A 23,095-nucleotide genomic window follows, 5' to 3' on the forward strand; every position below is an offset into this window, starting at 1 on the left:
AAAAGAAATCTTAGATTTAAACTCAACCATTCAACATCTGGATTTAACAGACATCTACAGACCATTTCATCCCAACAAAACTGAATACACATTCTTCTCATCAGCCCATGGAACATATTCCAAAATCGACCACATCCTAGGCCACAAATCTAACCTCCGAAAATTTAAAAAAATAGAAATTATTCTTTGCATCTTCTCAGACCATCATGGAATGAAAGTTGAACTCAATAACAACAGGAACCTGCATACCCATACAAAAACATGGAAGCTAAACAACCTTATGCCGAAGGATAGATGGGTTATAGATGAGATTAAGAAGGAAATCACCATATTTTTGGAACAAAACAACAATCAAGACATGAATTATCAGAACCTCTGAGATACTGCAAAGGCAGTCCTAAGAAGGAAAATTATAGCACTGCAAGCCTTCCTCAAGAAAATGAAAAGAGAGGAAGTTAATAACTTAATGGGACATCTCAAGGAACTGGAGAAGGAAAAACACTCCAAACCCAAACCCAGCAGAAGAAAAGAAATAAACAAAATCAGAGCAGAACTAAATGAAATTGAAAACAAAAGAATTATACAACAGATCAATAAACACAAAAGTTGGTTTTTTGAAAAGATCAATAAAATAGATAAACCTTTGGACAACCTAACCAGGAAAAAAAGAATAAATCTCTAATTTCATCAATCAGAAATGATAATGATGAAATGACAACAGACCCCTCAGAAATTCAAAAAAATCCTTAACGAATACTACAAGAAACTCTACTCTCAGAATATGAAAATCTGAAAGAAATCGACCAATACCTGGAAGTACGCCACCTACCAAGACTTAGCCAGAATGAAGTGGAAATGTTGAACAGGCCTATATCAAGTTCCGAAATAGCATGAACTATACAAAAATCTCCTTTAAAAGAAAAGCCCAGGACCAGATGGCTTTACATCAGAATTCTACCAAAACTTTAAAGAAGAACTAGTACCTATACTACTAAACCTCTTCCAAAATATAGAAAAAGAAGGAATATTACCCAACACATTCTACAAAGCAAACATCACCTTGATCCCCAAACCAGGGAAAGACCCAACAAGAAAAGAAAATTATACACCAATATCACTAATGAATATAGATGCTAAAATACTCAATAAGATCCTAACAAACAGAATCCAACAACACATCAAAAAAATTATACACCATGACCAAGTGGGATTTATCCCAGGGTCTCAAGGCTGGTTCAATATACGTAAATCTATAAATGTAATTCAACAAATAAACAAACTAAAAAATAAGGACTATATGATTCTTTTCATTGATGCAGAAAAAGCTTTTGATAATATCCAGCATCCCTTCATGATTAGAACACTTAAGAAAATTGGTATAGAAGAGACATTTCTTAAATTAATATAGGCCATCTCCAGCAAACTCACAGCCAATATCGTATTGAATGGAGTTAAATTGAAATCATTTCCACTAGATCAGGAACCAGGCAAGGTTGCCCATTGTCTCTATTGCTCTTTAACATTGTCATGGAAGTTTTAGCCATTGCAATTAGGGAAGTAAAGGTGATCAAGGGTATCCACATGGGGTCAGAAGAGATCAAACTTTCACTCTTCGCAGATGATATGATTGTATATCTGGAAAACACTAGGGATTCTACTACAAAACTTTTAGAAGTGATCAAGGAATACAGCAATGTCTGAGGCTACAAAATCAACCCTCATAAATCTGTAGCCTTTATATATACCAACAATAACCAAGCTGAAAAAACAGTCAAGGACTCTATTCCTTTCACAGTAGCGCCAAAGAAGATGAAATATTTGGGAGTATACCTAACAAAGGATTTGAAAGATCTCTAGATCGCTACAAAGAGAACTATGAAACTTTAAGAAAAGAAATAGCTGAAGATATTAACAGATGGAAAAACATACCATGCTCATGGCTGGGAAGAATCAACATTGTTAAAATGTCCATACTACCCAAAGCAATATATAATTTTAATGCAATTCCTATTAAAGCTCCATTGTCATATTTTAAAGATCTTGAAAAAATAATACTTCATTTTATATGGAATCAGAAAAAAACCTCGAATAGCCAAAACATTACTCAGCAATAAAAACAAAGCCAGAGGAATCATGCTACCAGACCTGAGACTGTACTATAAATCCATAGTGATTAAAACAGCATGGTACTGGCACAAAAGCAGAGAAGTAGATGTCTGGAACAGAATAGAGAACCAAGAGATGAACCCAGCTACTTACCATTATTTGATCTTTGACAAGCTAATTAAAAACATTCAGTGGGGAAAAGATTCCCTATTTAACAAATGGTGCTGGGTGAACTGGCTGGCAACCCGTAGAAGATTGAAACTTGACCCACACCTTTCACCATTAACTAAGATAGACTCTCACTGGATAAAAGATTTAAACTTAAGACATGAAACTATAAAAATACTTGAAGAAAGTGCAGAGAAAACTCTTGAAGGAATCGGCCAGGGTGAATATTTTATGAGAAGGACTCCCAGGCAATTGAAGCAGTATCAAAAATGCACTACTGGGACCTGATCAAACTAAAAAGCTTCTGCACAGCCAAGAACATAGTAAGTAAAGCAAGCAGACAGCCCTCAGAATGGGAGAAAATATTAGCAGGTTATACCTCCGATAAAGGTCTAATAACCAGAATCCACAGAGAACTCAAACATATTAGCAAGAAAAGAACACGTGATCCCATCTCAGGGTGGGCAAGGGACTTGAAGAGAAACTTCTCTAAAGAAGACAGACGCACAATCTACAAACACATGAAAAAAAAACTCATCATCCTTAATCATCAGAGAAATGCAATTCAAAACCACTTTGAGATATCACCTAACCCCAGTAAGAGTAGCCCACATAAAAAAAATCCCCAAACCAGAGATGTTGGTGTGAATGTGGAGATAAGGGCACACTTCTACACTGGTGATGGGAATGCACACTAATACATTCCTTCTGGAAGGATGTTTGGAGAATACTTAGAGACCTAGAAATAGACCTGCCATTCGATCCTATAATTCCTTTACTAGGTTTATACCCAGAAGACCAAAAGTCACAATATAACAAAGACATCTGTACCAGAATGTTTATTGCAGCCCAATTCATAATTGCTAAGTCATGGAAGAAGCCCAAGTGCCCATGGACCCACGAATGGACTAGCAAATTGTGGTACATGTATACCATGGAATATTATGCAGCCTTAAAGAAAGATGGAGACTTTACCTCTTTCATGTTTACATGGATGGAGCTGGAACATATTCTTCTTAGCAAAGTATTTTAGGAATGGAAGAAAAAATATCCAATGTACTCAGCTCTACTATGAAGCTAAATTATAGCTTTCACATGAAGGCTATAACCCAACTATAGCACAAGACTATGAGGAAAGGGCCAAGGAAGGGGAAGGGAGCGGGGAGGTTATGGTGAAGAGAAGGTAATGGATGGGGCCCACACCTACGGTGCATCTTAGAATGGGTACAGGTGAAACTTACTAAATGCAGAATTCAAATGCCTTCACACAGTAACTAAGAAAATGCCATGAAGGCTACATTGAACAGTTTGATAAGAATATTTCAGATTGTATATGAAATCAGCACATTGTACCCCTTGATTGCACTAATGTACACAGCTAAGATTTAACAATAAAAATAAATTAATTTAAAAAAAAAAACGAAAAAACAAACTATACCTTGCTCTTACTAACCCTTATTGTTTTTCTAGTAGGTCAGACACAGACTCGACACCCCTGTACACCACACTGACAGGTCAGTCTAATTGCTGGTTATACCAACACCTAGATCATGCAAAGGAACCTGAACCCATTTTTGTTTCTGCCAATGTGAGTGCCTGCTGGAACCAGTCCAGAAGATGGATGTATGACAGGATGTGGCGTCCACAACCAGAGGAAAATATCATGCTGCTTCTCATATTGGTGAGTCAACTGGACACAGAAAATCCTCTGTTGGGAGCTCAAGAGCTACCTTTGGCTCAGGTACAGTCACTAGAAGGAATTTTATCTTTTCTGGGTGACAAACGGGAATATTGCAGTCAAAACTTCAAGTTCTATTCCACAGGCAGCATTCTTACACTCTTAGATGGTGCTGACACTAACCCTCATGATGTCAATGCTTGTCAAATCACCAGATGCTATGGATGGTTCATAAGCCAGACCTGTACAAGTTGGAGTAGATCCCTTGCTTCCGCTTGAAAAGTCTGGGCTAACTTGATAAAACCAAGTCCTATAACTGCCAGAACTGGACCAAAGTCCTTTAGTATCAAATATTTTGGAACTTATTCTGTTCCCATAGACTGGCAGGGGCACATGGAAACTGGACATAAGGAAAGTGCCAATGAGGAAGAAAAGGCACAGCAAATTCCAGACTGGGAGGTCACAGGTTCTGACCTGGCCCTATCCATAAATGATACTGATCTTTTTTATTGTGTGTGGCAATCAATCAAGTATACAAGTGGATCTCTACTAGATGATCAGAGCACATTATATATTTGGTTGTCTGACACCCTCTGTTACCAGGTTCTCTGTTTTAAATGCCAGACAAACTACAAACTTAGACTCTTCCATTTATAATGTGGCACTATACAAACACACTATACGATATTATGAAGAGCCCCTTGTATTCCACAATTCTAAGTTATTGTGGGGGGGCCAGGACTTTGGCTTATTTTGGAATTCATGAGACTGAAAACACAGTTTTTAACCTCTGTGATAAGAAAAGAGTTCAATATCACTATGCAAGCACTGGGAGCACTTTAGTTAGAAACTAACAGCCTAGACTCTGTTGTATTTGAAACCCACCACCCAGATAGCCCGACAGGGAGGGACAAGTGCACTAGCAAAAAATGCTGTTTCTATTTAAACCACTTCAGACAAATAGAGGTGATCTACACCTCTTAAAAGACAAGATAAATATTCTTCATCAGATTAATGAAGAAAGATCAATTCCCAAGAAGGGGAAACCTGCTACATGAGGTGTGGGGAAATGTGCTTAGATATTTCTTTTTTACTTATTATTCTCATTCTAATCTATGTTCTTTTCTCCCTTTTCTTGTTTCAAGTAAGACTCTTCTTGTTACTTAACTACCTACCAGATCTCTCTCTCACACACAGTCACTAACTTAGCTGTTAATGTATAAAACATTTAGGGAAGTTCCAGACAGAGAGAATGAAGGAGCTCGGGAAATTTCACTCCAAAATATGATTCCTTGGCATTTTGAATTAAATCGTCAAAGAGATTAACAGGCCCTTCAAGATCAAAAAGCATTAGAAGGGGCTTTCTCTCTGTTTGCATAAACTGGACTGGCTTATCAAAAGAATAAATGACTTCCCTTCCACTTCCTGTTACCTCAATACAATGTTGGAAAGAATATCAAGAATGCAAGCAGACCTGGCCCAAATCATTTTAAATATAATACCTGTTATTTGGGTTAATTTAATTTGCTAAGAGAATTATTTACCAATGAATCTGTTTCCCCCATTCATTCATCCTCCCTAGCAATCATTTATTGTCCCTAAGCAAAATTAACTATGCTCCTCATCTTCCTCTCTCCACCAAAAACACAGGTAGGAACTACTCACTGGGAGACTGAATAATCACTCTGTAATTATACTCACGTGCATGCTAAGTGAATCTTCCTCTTATTAACCTGAATTGTGAGTTGATCTTTCTGTGAACTTTTGGGGCACAGGAAAAGTTGTCCCTTACCCCTACAAAAATTGTATCATCTAAATCTAACCTCATGAAAGTCCACATGTTTTATATCATCCGTACAAGGCATCATAATATACACAGAAGAATAACACAACAAAATATTCTTTGTTATCCTTTTCAGATATATTACATAGTCTTTTTTGGTAGAGGAAAGATGTTAGACATATAGCAGATTTTTCTTTTTCTAGCTTAATAACAGAATAGTGAATAATAATAGGATTGTTAAATATTATTCTCTAAAATAGCTTGATGATCTTTCTCAACTACTTTGGCATGAATTTTAAATTTCAAATGAGGAATTTTCACATAAGTACAGATTTTGTTTTTCAAAAAGAGAAAGAGGGGGGTGGAGCAAGATGGCAAACTGGAAACAGCTTCCAAAAGATGCTCCTATCCAAAAGAAAAGATAACATCCAGAAACAGCCCAAGTAAGATGAAGACTAGGAGCCCAGCCGAGAGAGAAATGATAACTGCAGGTCATCTCTGCTGAGACAAGCTGTAAGTCCAAGAAATCAACCTTCAGGTACAAAATACATTTCAAAGGAAAAGTGTCTGTTCTCTTCCCCAAGAAAGCTATGATTTTTTTTGTCTCCTTTCTTTTTTTTCTCTTCGTATGCTCCTGCGGGTTTTCTACAGACAAGCGGTGAACTGTGGACCTCTTGTCTCACCCTACCAGTGAGTGCTGTGGGAAATGGTGACTACTTCCTCAGACCTGCTGTGACTCTGAACACTCTCTTGCTAGGCAGAAAAATTGAGCTAGTGTCTTCCCTGCCATTCTGAACTCCCAGTACACCCTTCCCCTTTACCTGATGAACCAAGAGCCTAACCCCTGCTGAGACTGAGGGAGGAGGTCCTTGAGCAGTGTACCCCCTCCCTGTCTGCTGGGCCAAGCGCCCCCCTTCAAGAGACTCCGGGGGCATGTCGAGCCTCCCCCTGACCCCCACCAGGGACTCCGCTGGCAACCATGCAGCCCCATGCCTGCCGGGCCTCAACATGCCCTCCCTGGCCAGGGACTCTGCTGACAACTGCATGGCCCTGCGTTCCACGCCCAATGCCTGCCCCAGCCAGGGACTCTGTTGGCAACCGTGCAGCCCTGTGCCCTCCGCCTGCCAGGCCTCCCCATGCCTGCCCTGGCCAGGAACTCTGGGAGCTGCTGCAACCCATGTCCTCCTTCCCCTACCCTCCCAGTCTCCACACCAACCCTGCCTGTCTGTCCAGGGACTCTGGAAGCCATGTGACCTGCGCCCTTCCACCAGAGCCCTCCCTGCCTCTGCGTGGAGCCCTCCACTTGGCCAGAGACTGCTGGAGCCCCAGGCTCTCTGTGCCAAAGGCATCGGAGCCAGGTACTCCCAGAACTGTGTACATCATCCCCTGCCCTGTTGCTAGACCCGGATGTGCCACACTCAGGAGCTGCTCTCACAGCCAGAACTCCCTGGCTGGGGCAGTCCCGGAGGAGCTACCCAGGGTCATTCCCTACAAAGATCTAGCAACAATAGAGTGATCCCGCTGGGGTCTAATCTTGGAGAGACACCTCTCCAACTCTGAGAACAGCCAGAGGCAATGGTGAAAAACAATAATGGGGTGGAATCAATGGAAAAACTCTGGCAATATGAATAATCAGAGTAGATCAACTCCCCCAAGGACCAACAAAGCAGACACAGCACAAGATCCCATGCATAAACAAATCGCTGAGATGTCAGAAATCGAATTTAGAATCTGGATAGCAAACAAGATCGAATTAGAATTTCAAGCAGCAATCCAAAAGATATCTCAAGAATTCAATGAATTTAAAGACAAAATGACCAAAGATTTTGACACATTGAGACAAGAAGTTGCAGCCCTCAAAGATCTGAAAAATACAGTAGAATCCCTCAGTAACAGAATGGAGCAAGCAGAAGAAAGGATTTCTGACATGGAAGACAAAGCTTTCGAATGCTCCCAAACTTTCAAAGAAGAAGAGAAATGGAGGGCAAAAACAGATCACTCTCTCAGAGAACTCTGGGATAATTAGAAGAAAACCAATATTTGCCTTATATGGATCCCTAAAAGTGACCAAGTAGCTTCACAAGGCACAGAGTCTCTTCTTCATGAGATTATGAAAGAGAACTTTCCAGACATGCCAAGAGATTCTGAAATTCAGATAGCAGACCGTTTCAGAACCCCAGCACTACTCAACCCAAATAAGACATTCCCTAGACACATCATAATCAATTTCATTAAAGTTACTATGAAGGAGAAAATTCTGAAAGCAGCCAGACATTAAAAAACCATAAACTACAAGGGGAAGAATATTAGAATAACTGCAGATCTCTCTGCTGAAACCTTTCAAGCTAGAAGAGGATGGTCATTGACTTTTAACATCCTAAAACAAAATAACTTTCAACCCAAGATCCTGTAACCAGCTAAACTGAATTTCATTTATGATGGAGAAATTAAATATTTCAATGACATTCACATGTTGAAGAAATTTACCATAACTAAACCAGCTCTCCAAGATATTCTCAGACCTATCCTCCATAAAGACCAGCGTAATCCTCTACCACAATAGTAAACCCCCCCCAGAAAATTTTGATCAAATTCCAACTTCCACAGTCGCAAAAGGATTAAAAATGTTCACTGGACTTTCAAAAGGCTTATCAATATTCTCAATTAATGTGAATGGTTTAAATTGTTCCGTAAAGAGGCACAGGTTGGCTGACCAGATATAAAAACTCAGGCCATATATCTCCTGCATACAAGAATCTCATCTTACATTAAACGACAAATATAGACTCAAGGTGAAGAAATGGTCATGTATACTCCAGGCAAATGGAAAGCAGAAAAAAGCAGGTGTTGCAATCCTATTCACAGATAAAATAGGCTTTAAACCAACCAAAATAAGGAAGGAAAAGGATCAACACTTCATATTTGTTAAAGGCAATACTCAATATGATTAGATTTCAATTGTTAATATTTATGCACCCAACCAGAATGTGCTTCAATTTATAAGAGAAACTCTAACAGACATGAGCAACTTGATTTCCTCCAGTTCCATAGTAGTCAGAGATTTTAACACCCCTTTAGCAGTGTTTAATAGATCCTCCAAAAAGAAACTAAGCAAAGAAATTTCAGATTTAAACTTAACCATTCAACATCTGGATTTAACAGACATCTACAGAACATTTCATCCCAACAAAACTGAATACACATTCTTCTCATCAGCCCAGAACATACTCCAAAATCCATCACATCATACATCACAAGTCTACCCTCAGCTAATTTTTAAAAATAGAAATTATTCCTTGCATCTTCTCAGACCATCATGGAATAAAAGTTGAACTCAATAACAACAGGAATCTGCATACTCATACAAAAACATGGACGCTAAATAACCTTATGCTGAAGGATAGATGGGTCATAGACAAGATTAAGAAGGAAATTACCAAATTTTTGGAACAAAATGACAATGAAGACATGAATTATTAGAAGCTCTGGGATACCGTAAAGGCAGTCCTAAAAGAGAAATTTATAGCATTGCAAGCCTTCCTCAAGAGAACGGAAAGAGAAGAAGTTAACAACTTAATGGGACATCTCAAGCAACTGGAAAAGGAAGAACATTCCAACGCCAAACCCAGTAGAAGAAAAGAAAGAACCAAAATTGGAGCAGAATTAAATGAAATTGAAAACAAAAGAATTATACAACAAATCAATAAATCAAAAAGTTGGTTTTTTGAAAAGGTCAATAAAATAGATAAACCTTTGGCTAACCTAACCAGGAAAAAAAGAGTAAAATCTCTCATTTCATCAATCAGAAATGGTAAAGATGAAATAACAACATACCCTTCAGAAATTAAAAAAAATCCTTAACGAATATTACAAGAAAACTTACTCTTAGAAATTTAAAAATATGAAGGAAATTGACCAATACTTGGAAGCATGCCACCTACCAAGACTTATCCAGAACAAAATGGAAATGTTGAACAGGCCCATATCAAGTTCTGCACTAGCATCAACTATACAAAATCTCCCTAAAAAAAAAAAAGCCTGGGCTTCACGTCAGAATTCTACCAAACCTTTAAAGAAGAACTAGTTGCCTATATTACTAAACCTCTTCCAAAATACAGAAAAAGAAGGAATACTACTCAACACATTCTATGAAGCAAACATTACCTTGATCCCTAAACCAGGAAAAGACCCAACAAGGAAAAAAATTATAGACCAATATCACTAATGAATATTGATGCAAAAATATTCAATAAGATCCTAATAAACAGAATCCAACAACACATCAAAAAATTATGCACCATTACCAAGTGGGATTTATCAGAGTCTCAAGGCTGGTTCAATATACATATCAATAAATGTAATTCAGCACATAAACAAACTAAAAAATAAAGACCATCCGATTCTCTCAATTGATGCAGAAAAAGCTTTTGATAATATCCAGCATCCCTTCATGATCAGAATACTTTAAAAAATTGGTATGGAAAGGACATTTCTTAAACTAATAGAGGCCATCTACAGCAAACCCACAGCCAATATCGTACTGAAAAGAGTTAAATTGAAATCATTTCCACTTAGATCAGGAACCAGACAAGATTGCCCATTGTCTCCATTGCTCTTTAACATTGTAATGGAAGTTTTAGCCATTGCAATTAGGGAAGAAAAGGCGATCAAGGGTATCCACATAGGGTCAGAAGAGATCAAACTTTCACTCTTTGCAGATGATATGATTGTATATCTGGAAAACACCAGGGATTCTACTACAAAACTTTTAGAAGTGATCAAGGAATACAGCAATGTCTCAGGCTACAAAATCAACACCCATAAATCTGTAGCCTTTATATATACCAACAATAGTCAAGCCGAAAAAACAGTCAAGGACTTGATTCCTTTCACAGTAGTGCCAAAGAAGATGAAATATTTGGGAGTATACCTAACAAAGGACGTGAAAGATCTCTATAAAGAGAACTGTGAAACTCTAAGAAAAGAAATAGCTGAAGAAGTTAACAAATGGAAAAACATACCATGCTCATGGCTGGGAAGAATCAACATTGTTAAAATATCTATACTACCCAAAGCAATATATAATTTTAATGCAATTCCTATTAAAGCTCCATTGTCATACTTTAAAGATCTTGAAAAATCAATACTTCGGTTTATATGGAATCAGAAAAAAACCTCAAATAGCCAAGACATTACTCAGAAATAAAAACAAAGCAGGAGGAATCACACTACCAAACCTCATACTGTACTATAAATCGATAGTGATCAAAACAGCATGATACTGGCACAAAAACAGAGAGGTAGATTTCTGGAACATAATAGAGAACCAAGAGATGAATCCAGCTACTTACCATTATTTGATCTTTGACAAGCCAATTAAAAACATTCAGTGGGGAAAGACTCCCTATTTAACAAATGGTGCTGGGTGAACTGGCTGGCAACTTGTAGAAGACTGAAACTGGACCCACACCTTTCACCATTAACTGAGATAGACTCTTACTGGATAAAAGATTTAAACTTAAGACATGAAACTATAAAAATACTTGAAGAAAGTGCAGGAAAAACTCTTGAAGGAATCGGCCTGGGTGAATATTTTATGAGGAGGACTCCCCAGGCAATTGAAGTAGTATCAAAAATACACTACTGGGACCTGATCAAACTAAAAAGCTTCTGCACAGCCAAGAACATAATAAGTATAGCAAGCAGACAGCCCTCAGAATGGGAGAAAATATTTATAGGCTATACCTCTGACAAAGGTTTAATAACCAGAATCTACAGAGAACTCAAACATATTAGCAAGAAAGGAACAAGTGATTCCATCTCAGGGTGGGCAAAGGACTTGAAGAGAAACTTCTCTTAAGACAGGTGCATGGCCTTCAGACACATGAAAAAATGCTCACATCCTTAATCATCAGAGAAATGCAAATCAAAACTACTTTGAGGTATCACCTAACTCCAGTAAGATTAGCCCACATTACAAAATCACCAAACCAGAGATGTTGGCATGGATGTGGAGAACAGAGAACACTTCTACACTGCTGGTGGGAATGCACACTAATACGTTCCTTTTGGAAGGATGTTTGGAGAATACTCAGAGATCTAAAAATAGACCTGCCATTCCATCCTATAATTTCTTTACTAGGTATATACCCAGAAGACCAAAAATCACAATATAACAAAGACATCTGTACCAGAATGTTTATTGCAGCCCAATTCATAATTGCTACGTCATGGAAGAAGCCCAAGTGCCCATCGACCTACATTGACGTGAGGATTAATAAATTGTGGTACATGTATACCATGGAATATTATGCAGCCTTAAAGAAAGATGGAGACGTTACCTCTTTCATGTTTACATGGATGGAGCTGGAACATAGTCTTCTAAGCAAGGTATCCCAAGAATGGAAGAAAATGTATCCAATATACTCGACCCTACTATGAAGCTAATTTATAACTTTCATATGAAGGCTATAACCCAACTATAGCACAAGAATATGGGGAAAGGGCCAAGGGAAGGGAGGGGTGAGGGGGCTTGGGATGGAGGGAGGGTAATTGGCGGGGCCACACCTACAGTGCATCTTAGAATGGATACAGGCGAAACTTACTAAATGCAGAATGCAAATGTCTTCATACAATAACTAAGAAAATACCATGAACGCTATGTTAAACAGTTTGATGAAAATATTTCAGATTGTATATGAAAGCAGCACATTGTACCCCCTGACTGCACTAATGTACACAGCTATTATTTAATCATTTAAAAAAAAAAAAAAAGAGAGAGAAAGAGAAGTAGAAACAGACTAAATGCCCACCAACCCAGGAACGGATTAACAAGCTGTGGTATATGTATACCATGGAATACTACTTAGCCATTGAAAAAGATGGAGACTTTACATCTTTTGTATTAACCTGGATAGAGATGGAACACATTCTTCTTACTAAAGCTTCACAAGAATGGAGAAGCAAGAATCCAGTGGACTCTATTCTAATATGAAGGCAGCATATGAGCTAATACAAGGGGTGGAGTTAGGAGAATCAGCAAGTGGGGAGAGAGGAGGAGGATGGGGGATGGAGGTCATGGTGTATGGCACACATCTTGGGGGCAGGAAACAATTATAAGAGGGACTCTATCTAACACATGCAATCAGTGTAACTTAATACTTTGTACCCTCAATGAATCTCAAACAATAACCAAAAAAAAAGAGAAAGAGAATATCTGTTAAAGTGAGTAGTAAGGATATACTAAGTACCTCTGTATATATTTCCTTATCTCTTCATTGTGGAACTTCTTCAGTGATCTGTGCTGGTCACTTCTATCTGGTCCACACAAGGGGTTTCTTTAACTGTCGAAAAGTGGTTGCCTGACCTCCTTACTAAAGCTGTTCTTGTCGAGGACTCCTCTGTCACCAGGATCAGTGTTCCTTTGACTCAGGTAACCTACAACTTCTTTATACACAATTGCCACACCCTACTTTGTGAGCCCCATGCCTCATAGCTCCCCTGGTATTACAGCACCTGGATCTTGAACTTCTGACCACCTAATCTCTGTTTCTCCAGTACTCTCTCCTCTCTCTTCACCACGCCACAGAACATGCCCTAGGCTACCTTAGTCCTTGCTCACATATTTCACAACTGTCTCTCTCCTGACCTTATTTTCTTAGTCTCACACCCTCCTCCTGCCTATGGGGCAAATCTACTTAGCTACACATCACCTCAAAGGCAGGATGTCCAGACATTGATCTCTTTACTCTCCAAATCCTCATTTTACCTTCTTTTGTTGGCAGTAACAATCATTTCTCCAGGTCATCAGATTACAGCACCTGCCCCTGCTTTATTCCTTAAATTCAATCAATTGCCATGAATTTCTACAGATAATTTGAGAAAGAACTCTCAGAAGAATCTACTCATCTCTGTTTCTCTACTACTGCTTTTTCATTTCTTTATGAAGTTTCTTGTTCATGAGGCCAAGAGCAACCTCATAGGAGCTCTCAAGTGATAGGCATGCACCAACCGAGGAGGCAAGTTGGGCCCTAAAAGCTGGGTCAGATAAAATGAGAATTGGGTCAGTATTGAGTGTCATTTTCAGATGGCATTAGGAAGAACTGATATAACCATCATCTCAGGATTGTGTTTCTAAAACTCCCCATCAGGTCTCCTCAGTACCCTGTGCTAAGGGACCGGTGCAGTGGCTCACACCTATAATCCTAGCACTCTGGGAGGCCAAGGTGGGTGTGGATTGCTTGAGCTCAGGAGTTTAAGACCAGCCTGAGCAAGAGTGAGACCCCACTCTCTACTAAAAATAGAAAAATTTGGCGTGGATGCAGAGGGAAGGGAACACTTCTACACTGCTGGTGGGAATGCAAGCCAATATGACCTTTTCAGAAAGAAGTTTGGAGAATACTCAAGGAAGTAAAAGTAGACCTACCATTCAATCCCGCAATTCCTCCACTAGGTATATACCCAGATGATCAAAAATCATTCTACAACAAAGACATTTGGACCAGAATGTTCATTGCAGCCCAATTCATAATTGCCAACACATGGAAACAGCACAAGTGCCCATAGACCCATGAATAGATTAACAAATGGTGATATATGTACACCATGGAATACCATGCAGCCATTAAAAAGGTGGAGACTTCACATCTTTTATGTTTACCTGGATGGAGTTGGAACATATTCTTCTTAGTAAAGTATCCCAAGAATGGACAAAAAGGGTGGCACCTGTGGCTCAAAGGAGTAGGGCACTGACCCCATATGCCAGAGGTGGCAGGTTCAAACCCAGCCCTGGCCAAAAACTGCAAAAAAAAAAAAAAAAAAAAAAAAAGAATGGAAAAAAAAGTATCCAATGTACTCAATACTACTATGAAATCAATATATAATCACCTACACCTTCATACAAATGGTAAAACATAACTAGAGTCCAGAAAGTAGAAGGGAAAGGAGATAGAGGACAGTGGAGGGGGGCCATGAGAGGAGGGAGGGTATTTGGAGGGACCTCACCTAATATGCACAGTGCAATGGTACATTTCTTTTTTTTATTTTTTATTTATTTATTTATTTTTTTATTGTTGGGGATTCATTGAGGGTACAATAAGCCAGGTTACACTGATTGCAATTGTTAGGTAAAGTCCCTCTTGCAATCATGTCTTGCCCCCATAAAGTGTGACACACACCAAGGCCCCACCCCCCTCCCTCCTTCCCTCTTTCTCTTCCCCCCCATAACCATAATTGTCATTAATTGTCCTCAAATCAAAATTGAGTACATAGGATTCATGCTTCTCCATTCTTGTGATGCTTTACTAAGAATAATGTCTTCCACGTCCATCCACGTTAATAAGAAAGATGTAAAGTCTCCATTTTTTTTAATGGCCGAATAGTATTCCATAGTATACATATACCACAGCTTGTTAATCCATTCCTGGGTTGGTGGGCATTTAGGCTGTTTCCACATTTGGCGATTGTAAATTGAGCTGCAATAAACAGTTTAGTACAAGTGTCCTTATGATAAAAGGAATTTTTTCCTTCTGGGTAGATGCCCAGTAATGGGATTGCTGGATCCAATGGGAGGTCTAGCTTGAGTGCTTTGAGGTTTCTCCATACTTCCTTCCAGAAAGGTTGTACTAGTTTGCAGTCCCACCAGCAGTGTAAAAGTGTTCCCTTCTCTCCACATCCACGCCAGCATCTGCAGTTTTGAGATTTTGTGATGTGGGCCATTCTCACTGGGGTTAGATGATATCTCAGGGTTGTTTTGATTTGCATTTCTCTAAGATATAGAGATGATGAACATTTTTTCATGTGTTTGGTAGCCATTCGTCTGTCGTCTTTAGAGAAATTTCTATTCATGTCTCTTGCCCATTGATATAAGGGATTGTTGGCTTTTTTCATGTGGATTAATTTGAGTTCTCTATAGATCCTAGTTATCAAGCTTTTGTCTGATTGAAAATATGCAAATATCCTTTCCCATTGTGTAGGTTGTCTCTTTGCTTTGGTTGTTGTCTCCTTAGCTGTACAGAACCTTTTCAGTTTAATAAAGTCCCATTTGTTTATTTTTGTTGTTGCAATTGCCATGGCAGTCTTCTTCATGAAGTCTTTCCCCAGGCCAATATCTTCCAGTGTTTTTCCTATGCTTTCTTGGAGGATTTTTATTGTTTCATGCCTTAAATTTAAGTCCTTTATCCATCTTGAATCAATTTTTGTGAGTGGGGAAAGGTGTGGGTCCAGTTTCAGTCTTTTACATGTAGACATCCAGTTCTCCCAACACCATTTATTGAATAGGGAGTCTTTCCCCCAAGGCATGTTCTTGTTTGGTTTATCAAAGATTAGGTGGTTGTAAAATGTTAGTTTCATTTCTTGGTTTTCAATTCGATTCCAAGTGTCTATGTCTCTGTTTTTGTGCCAGTACCATGCTGTCTTGACCACTATGGCTTTGTAGTACAGACTAAAATCTGGTATGCTGATGCCCCCTGCTCTATTTTTGTTACTAAGAACTGCCTTAGCTATATGGGGCTTTTTCCGGTTCCATACAAAATGCAGAATCATTTTTTCGAAATCTTGAAAGTACGATGTTGGTATTTTGATAGGAATGGCATTGAATAGGTAGATTGCTTTGGGAAGTATAGACATTTTAACAATGTTGATTCTTCCCATCCATGAGCATGGTATGTTCTTCCATTTGTTAATATCCTCTGCTATTTCCTTTCTGAGGATTTCATAGTTTTCTTTATAGAGGTCCTTCACCTCCTTCGTTAGGTATATTCCTAGGTAATTCATTTTCTTTGAAACTATGGTGAAGGGAGTTGTGTCCTTAATTAGCTTCTCATCTTGACTGTTATTGGTGTACACAAAGGCTACTGACTTGTGGACACTGATTTTATATCCTGAAACATTACTGTATTTTTGGATGACTTCTAGGAGTCTTGTGGTTGAGTCTTTGGGGTTCTCTAAATATAAGATCATGTCATCAGCAAAGAGAGAGAGTTTGACCTCCTCTGCTCCCATTTGGATTCCCTTTATTTCCTTGTCTTGCCTAATTGTATTGGCTAGAACTTCCAGCACTACGTTGAATAGTAAAGGTGACAGAGGACAACCTTGTCTGGTTCCAGTTCTGAGAGGAAAAGCTTTGAGTTTTACTCCATTCAGTAAAATATTGGCTGTGGGTTTGTCATAGATAGCTTCAATCAGTTTTAGAAATGTGCCACCTATGCCTATACTCTTCAGTGTTCTAATTAGAAAAGGATGCTGGATTTTATCAAATGCTTTTTCTGCATCTATTGAGAGGATCATGTGATCTTTATTTTTGCCTCTGTTAATATGGTGGATAACATTTATGGACTTGCGTATGTTAAACCAGCCTTGCATCCCTGGAATGAAGCCTACTTGATCATGATGAATGACTTTTTTGATGATAAGCTGTAATCTACTGGCTAGGATTTTGTTGAGAATTTTTGCATCTATATTCATGAGTGAGATTGCTCTGAAATTCTCCTTTTTGTTTGGGTCTTCTCCTGGTTTTGGTATCAGGGTGATGTTTGCTTCATAGAATGTGTTGGGGAAGATTCCTTCTTCCTCAATTTTTTGGAATAACTTCTGCAGTACAGGAATCAGGTCTTCCTTGAATGTTTGATAGAATTCTGGTGTGAAGCCATCTGGACCAGGGCATTTTTTCGTTGGAAGATTTTTTATTGTTTCTTTGACCTCAGTGCTTGAAATTGGTCTGTTCAGGAGCTCTATTTCTTCCTGGCTGAGTCTAGGGAGAGGGTGTGATTCCAAATATTGATCCATTTCTTTCACATTGTCAAATTTCTGGGCATAGAGTTTCTGGTAGTATTCAGAGATGATCTCTTGTATCTCTGTGGGATCAGTTGTTATTTCCCCTTTATCATTTCTGATTGAGGTTACTAGAGATTTTACTTTTCTATTTCTCGTTAGTCTGGCCAATGATTTATCTATTTTATTTATTTTTTCAAAAAACCAACTCCTTGTTTCATTAATTTTCGGAATGATTCTTTTGTTTTCAATTTCATTGATCTCTGATTTGATTTTGGATATTTCTTTTCTTCTACTGAGTTTAGGCTTAGATTGTTCTTCTTTTTCCAATTCCATAAGATCTCTTTTGAGATTGTTGATGTGCTCTCTTTCTGTTTTTCGAATGTAGGCATCTAAAGTGATGAATTTTCCTCTCAAAACTGCTTTTGCAGTATCCCACAGGTTTTGGTAGCTTGTGTCTTCATTGTTGTTATGCTCAAGGAAGTTAATGATTTCCTGTTTTATTTCTTCCTGCACCCATCTGTTATTCAACAGAAGATTGTTTAATTTCCATGCCTTTGGGTGGGGTTGAGCATTTTTGTTCGAGTTGAGTTCCACCTTTAGTGCCTTATGGTCTGAAAAGATACAAGGTAAAATTTCAATTCTTTTGATTCTGTTGATATTTGTTTTGTGTCCCAGGATATGATCAATTTTGGAGAATGTTCCATGGGGTGATGAGAAGAATGTAAATTCTTTATCTTTGGGATGGAGTGTTCTATATGCGTCTATCAAGCACAGTTGTTCTAGGGTCTCATTTAAATCTCTTATATCCTTGTTTAATTTCTGTTTAGAGGATCTGTCCAGCTCTGTAAGAGGAGTGTTAAGGTCCCCTGTTATTAAGGCATTATCAGATATCATATTGCTCAGACTGAGTAAGGTCTGTTTCAAGAATCTGGGAGCATTTAAATTGGGTGCATAAATATTTAGAATTGAAATGTCTTCTTGTTGTATTTTTCCCTTGACCAATATAAAGTGACCATCTTTGTCTTTTTTGACTTTAGTTGCTTTAAATCCACATGTATCTGAAAATAAGATTGCAACTCCTCTTTTCTTCTGAATTCCATTTGCCTGAAAAATTGTCTTCCAACCCTTGACTCGGAGCTTTAATTTGTCTTTTGAAGCCCAGTTTGTTTCTTGCAGACAGCAAATGGATGGCTTGTGTTTTTTAATCCAGTCAACCAATCTACGTCTCTTCAGTGGGGAATTCAAGCCATTAACATTTATTGAGATAATTGCTAAGTGTGGTAGTACTCTATTCGTCTTATTTTGTTAGAGTCCATTTCTTTGTTTTATCTTTTGCATCAGTGTAGAGGTTAGGTTCTGTCCTTTGATTTCTGAGTTCTTACTTTGCTGCTGATCCATTGTGGTGGTCAGTGTGCAGAACAGGTTGTAGTATTTCCTGTAGAGCTGGTCTTGTTGTGGTGAATTTCCTCAATGTTTGTATATCTGTAAATGATTTGATTTCTCCGTCAATTTTGAAGCTTAGCTTAGCAGGGTACAGAATTCTGGGCTGGAAATTGTTCTGTTTAAGTAGATTAAAGGTAGATGACCATTATCTTTTTGCTTGGAAAGTTTCATTAGAGAAGTCTGTGGTCACTCTAATGGATTTGCCCCTGTAGGTCAACTGGCGCTTATTCCTGGCAGCTTGCAGAATCTTTTCTTTTGTCTTCACTTTGGACAGGTTCATCACAATGTGTCTTGGAGAAGCTCAGTTAGAATTGAGGCGACCTGGGGTCCGATATCCCTCTGAAAGCAGTGTGTCAGAATCTTTGGTGATATTTGGGAAATTTTCTTTTATAATATTCTCTAGTATGGCTTCCATTCCTCTGGGGCATTCTTCTTCCCCTTCTGGAATTCCTATAACTCGTATGTTGGAACCCTTCATAGAGTCCCATAATTCTGACAGTGAATGTTCTGTTTTCTCTCTCTTCTTTTCTGCCTCTTTTACTATCTGAGTTATCTCAAGAACTTTGTCTTCTACCTCTGAAATTCTTTCTTCTGCACGGTCTAACCTGTTGCTGATACTTTCCATTGCATCTTTAAGTTCCCTAATTGACTGTTTCAGTTCCTTCAGCTCTGCTATATCCTTTTTACATTCTTCATATCGTTCATCTCTTATTTGATTCTGTTTTTGGATTTCCTTTTGGTTATTTTCCACTTTATTAACAGTTTCCTTCATTGTTTCCATCATTTCTTTCCTTGTTTTCAACATGTGTATTCTAAATTCCCTTTCTGTCATTCCTAACATTTCTTTATAGGTGGAATCCTCTGCAGTAGCTACCTCATGGTCCCTTGGTGGGGTTGTTCTTGACTGGTTCTTCATGTTGCCTGGAGTTCTCTGCTGATTCTTCCTCATGAGTGATTTCTTTGATCTGTTTCCTTGCCCTAATTTTCCTTTCACTTCCTCTTGCTCTTTAAGTTCTCGTGCCTGTGGCCTAAGGGTTACAGGACCAGAAGGGTGAGAAGGTTGAAGAGCAAAAAAGGGATGAAAGAAAGGAGGACCGAGTGATAAGAAAAAAAACAAGGAAAATAGAGAAAGGAGAGGGGGTGGGTAAAAGGAATATTGACGAAAAGAAGAGAGGCACAGAAAGACGGAGACAGAGCAATATAGGTGTACAGTAGGGTACTTTGATACAACCTTAAAAAAAAAACCACCTTCTGGGGGTGCCCAGTTGGGTGGTTCCCTTGAGGTCAGCAGCTCTTTGGTAACCTGATCAGACACAGTACTCCACCTCCACCAAGTAGAGAGGAAAGACAAAAATGCTATAAATCCTCAAATCAAAACAAGCAAACAGAAAACTTTACGGGATAAAACTGGGTGGAAAACCAGATAATAGCGGTAGAAACACTAACAAAAATGAAGTTCTAATTATTGAAATAGGCAGCAATGGGAAATTATAATTAAACTAGAAAAATTGAGAAAGAAAAAGGATCTGTATGGAAAAGTTTGAACTTAAAAAACAAAACAACAGTCAACATCATCAAAATAAAGAAAAAAAACAACCAAACCAAAAAAAAAAAAAAAAAAAAACACAACCAAAAACAAAGCAGTATGTATATGTCATTGAATATTGTCTGGGCAACACGTGGTCTTCTGGGGTATGAGATGTTAATCACAGTTCTGATACGACTGGAGGCTGCTAGTTTCTCAAACCCCAGCAGGTAGACACCCTAAATCTCTCTTCAGCCCACTTAAAAGGCACTTTGAACTTGTTCACTTGCTGAGCAGAAGCTTTCCCAGGGAAGTGCTTGTCGCTGTAATCACTGCTGAAGTGGCTATCCACTTACCCTGTGTGCCAAAACTGGTCTCCCTCTGCCCCCGAGGGTTAGGGCTGCAAGGCGGCTCAGACCCCGCCCTTAGGCTACTTGGTCGCTGGGTTACCAGCTCCCACCCAATTCTAGCTCTGCGACCCTGAGGGCGGAGCTTGCCGGGGCAGATCGCTCACAATGTCTGCCTGTGACCTAGAGCCAAACACTATTAGCTCCGTCTGGCTCAGCGGCTCAGACTGGGGCCCCAGACAAAGGCCAAAGTTCTCCGCACTCCCACTCAGGCTCTCCCCAAGGCAGTTCAGCTGAGTGCCAAGTCCAAAGACACCAAAACAGTTCACAGGTAAGGCCTTTCTGGTTTGCAGTCTTGCTGCTACTGAAGTTACAGTTGCGGGCGGGTTTAGACGGATTGAACACACGCGACCACTTGCCGGTTTTCCACTGTTTTAGTCCTCCTCTTGGGGTCCAGAAGTCTCTCGCTGACTCCCTGTATCCTCTCAGGGGTGATGATAGGCAGATCCCACCAGCCAGAGATGCCTGGAGTCCTATCTCCCCAGACTCATGGTGCCCAGATGCAAGGAAACTGTTACTCGGCTGCCATCTTGCTCCAGAACTCGCAATGGTACATTTCAAAACTATTAAGAAAAGAGTATAATTGTGATGGATATGTTAATCAGTTCAATGTAAGCATTTCACATTGTATATCAAATCAGTACACTGTATCCCATAAATGCATCAATGTATGCAGTTATGATTTAATAAAAATAAAAAATAAAAAACAAGAAAAATAGAAAAACTAGCTGGTCATCATGGCAGGCACCTATAGTACAAGCTACTTGGGAGGTTGAGATAAAAGGATCACTTGAACCCAAGAGCTTGAGGTTGCTGTGAACTATGATGCCATGGCACTCTTTTGAGAGCAACTAAGTGCAACTGTGTCTCAAAAAAAAAAAATAAAAAATACCATATGCTACTAGCATGCTTGCCTCACACCTACCTCTGTGCTTTTATTCATTTTGTTAGTCTGGGTTGGTGGTACTAGTTTAGAATGACCATATTTAAAGTCTGTGGATTTATGTCATAAAGGCTTTAGTCCTATGGTCAAAGAGAGAGTGTGGTGAAGCAACTCCATGAAAACCAACGGGTGGTCAGGCACAGTGAGGTATAATTCTTAACTCAATACTGTGGCAACAGAGTGGTTATAGGAACTTGAATTGAAGTAGAGCTTTCCAGAAGCATGGCAAACAAAAACTACCAGAAACATTCTGAACAAGAGTTTTTCTAAGCTTCCCAAAGCCCTCTGCAGTCTATAAAGCAAGAGCAACTCAGTGGATGTCCACTGAGCCCATCTGAACTCTCCTGGTCTTTGACTTCTCACCAGGCTCAGTATCTCCAGCATATGAGCATGTAACTCTTACAAAGGGCTTTCCACGAGTTAGTGGAAATCATGATTTTTATGTTTTATGATGTGTTGCCATAGTTGGGGGAGGCTCTATCTTGTCAGGGTGAGGCTGCCCCTCCCAGGTTTAATGTTTCCTAGAGATAATAAACAACTGGCCTGCAACATGCCTTTCAAAGGCACACCGATCAGTCCCAAATGTGTACTTCCCAACCTCTGGGAAAGTTGGGAAGGCCTCCTTTATCTAATTCATTCACCAATCCAGTATTTCCCCTGCCCTAAATCACCCAGGGCCAGATACAAGACAACTAGAGGCCACCTCTATAACCTAGAGCCCACCAGAATTATTCTAATTATTCGCTTCTGAATTGTGTCCCTTGCCCTGCCTGCCTTTCCCATGGAAAACACGAGGTCCAGCCCTTCTCCTCATTTCTTTGTGCCTGCTGGCTGACACTGAGGTTTCCCTACTTTTCCTGAAGCACATGGTATGTCTCTGCTCTAGGAAAACATAGAAATTAAATTGAAATCTTTCTTCAAAGGCATTATTCCCTTTCTGGTGACTCCATCATTCCCATTCCCCTCCCTCTCTATCTCCTCCCTCTCTTCCTTTCTTCATTTCTTCTTTCCTTCCTTTCTTTCTTTGTTGACAGTCTCTCGTCACCCAGGCTAGAGTGTCATGGCCTCAGCCTGTCTCACATCTGTCTCAAACTCCCACCCTCCTGCCTCAGTCTCCTGTGTAACTGGGACTAGAGACGGGTGCCACTAGGCTTGGGTACTATTTTAATAGAGATACAGTCTGGTCTCAAACTCGTGACCTCAATCGATCCTCCCACCTCTGCCTCCCAGAGTGCTAGGATTACAGACATGAGCCACTGTGCCTGCCGAA

The 23,095-nt window shown here is 39.3% G+C and overlaps 1 protein-coding gene across 1 annotated transcript in view; it reads left to right on the top strand.

Moving 5' to 3' along the window:
* Positions 1-3,870: 3,870 nt before the first annotated feature.
* Positions 3,871-23,095, top strand: part of PTH (parathyroid hormone) — a 62,951-nt gene continuing 43,726 nt past the window's right edge. The window contains exon 1 of the mRNA XM_053562597.1: positions 3,871-3,955. Within this exon, the coding sequence (XP_053418572.1) occupies positions 3,896-3,955 (60 nt within the window). The 5' untranslated portion in view covers positions 3,871-3,895. The remainder of the gene's footprint in view (positions 3,956-23,095) is intronic.

This window comes from Nycticebus coucang, chromosome 14, assembly GCF_027406575.1.
Source record: "Nycticebus coucang isolate mNycCou1 chromosome 14, mNycCou1.pri, whole genome shotgun sequence".
Taxonomy (NCBI): Eukaryota; Metazoa; Chordata; class Mammalia; order Primates; family Lorisidae; genus Nycticebus; species Nycticebus coucang.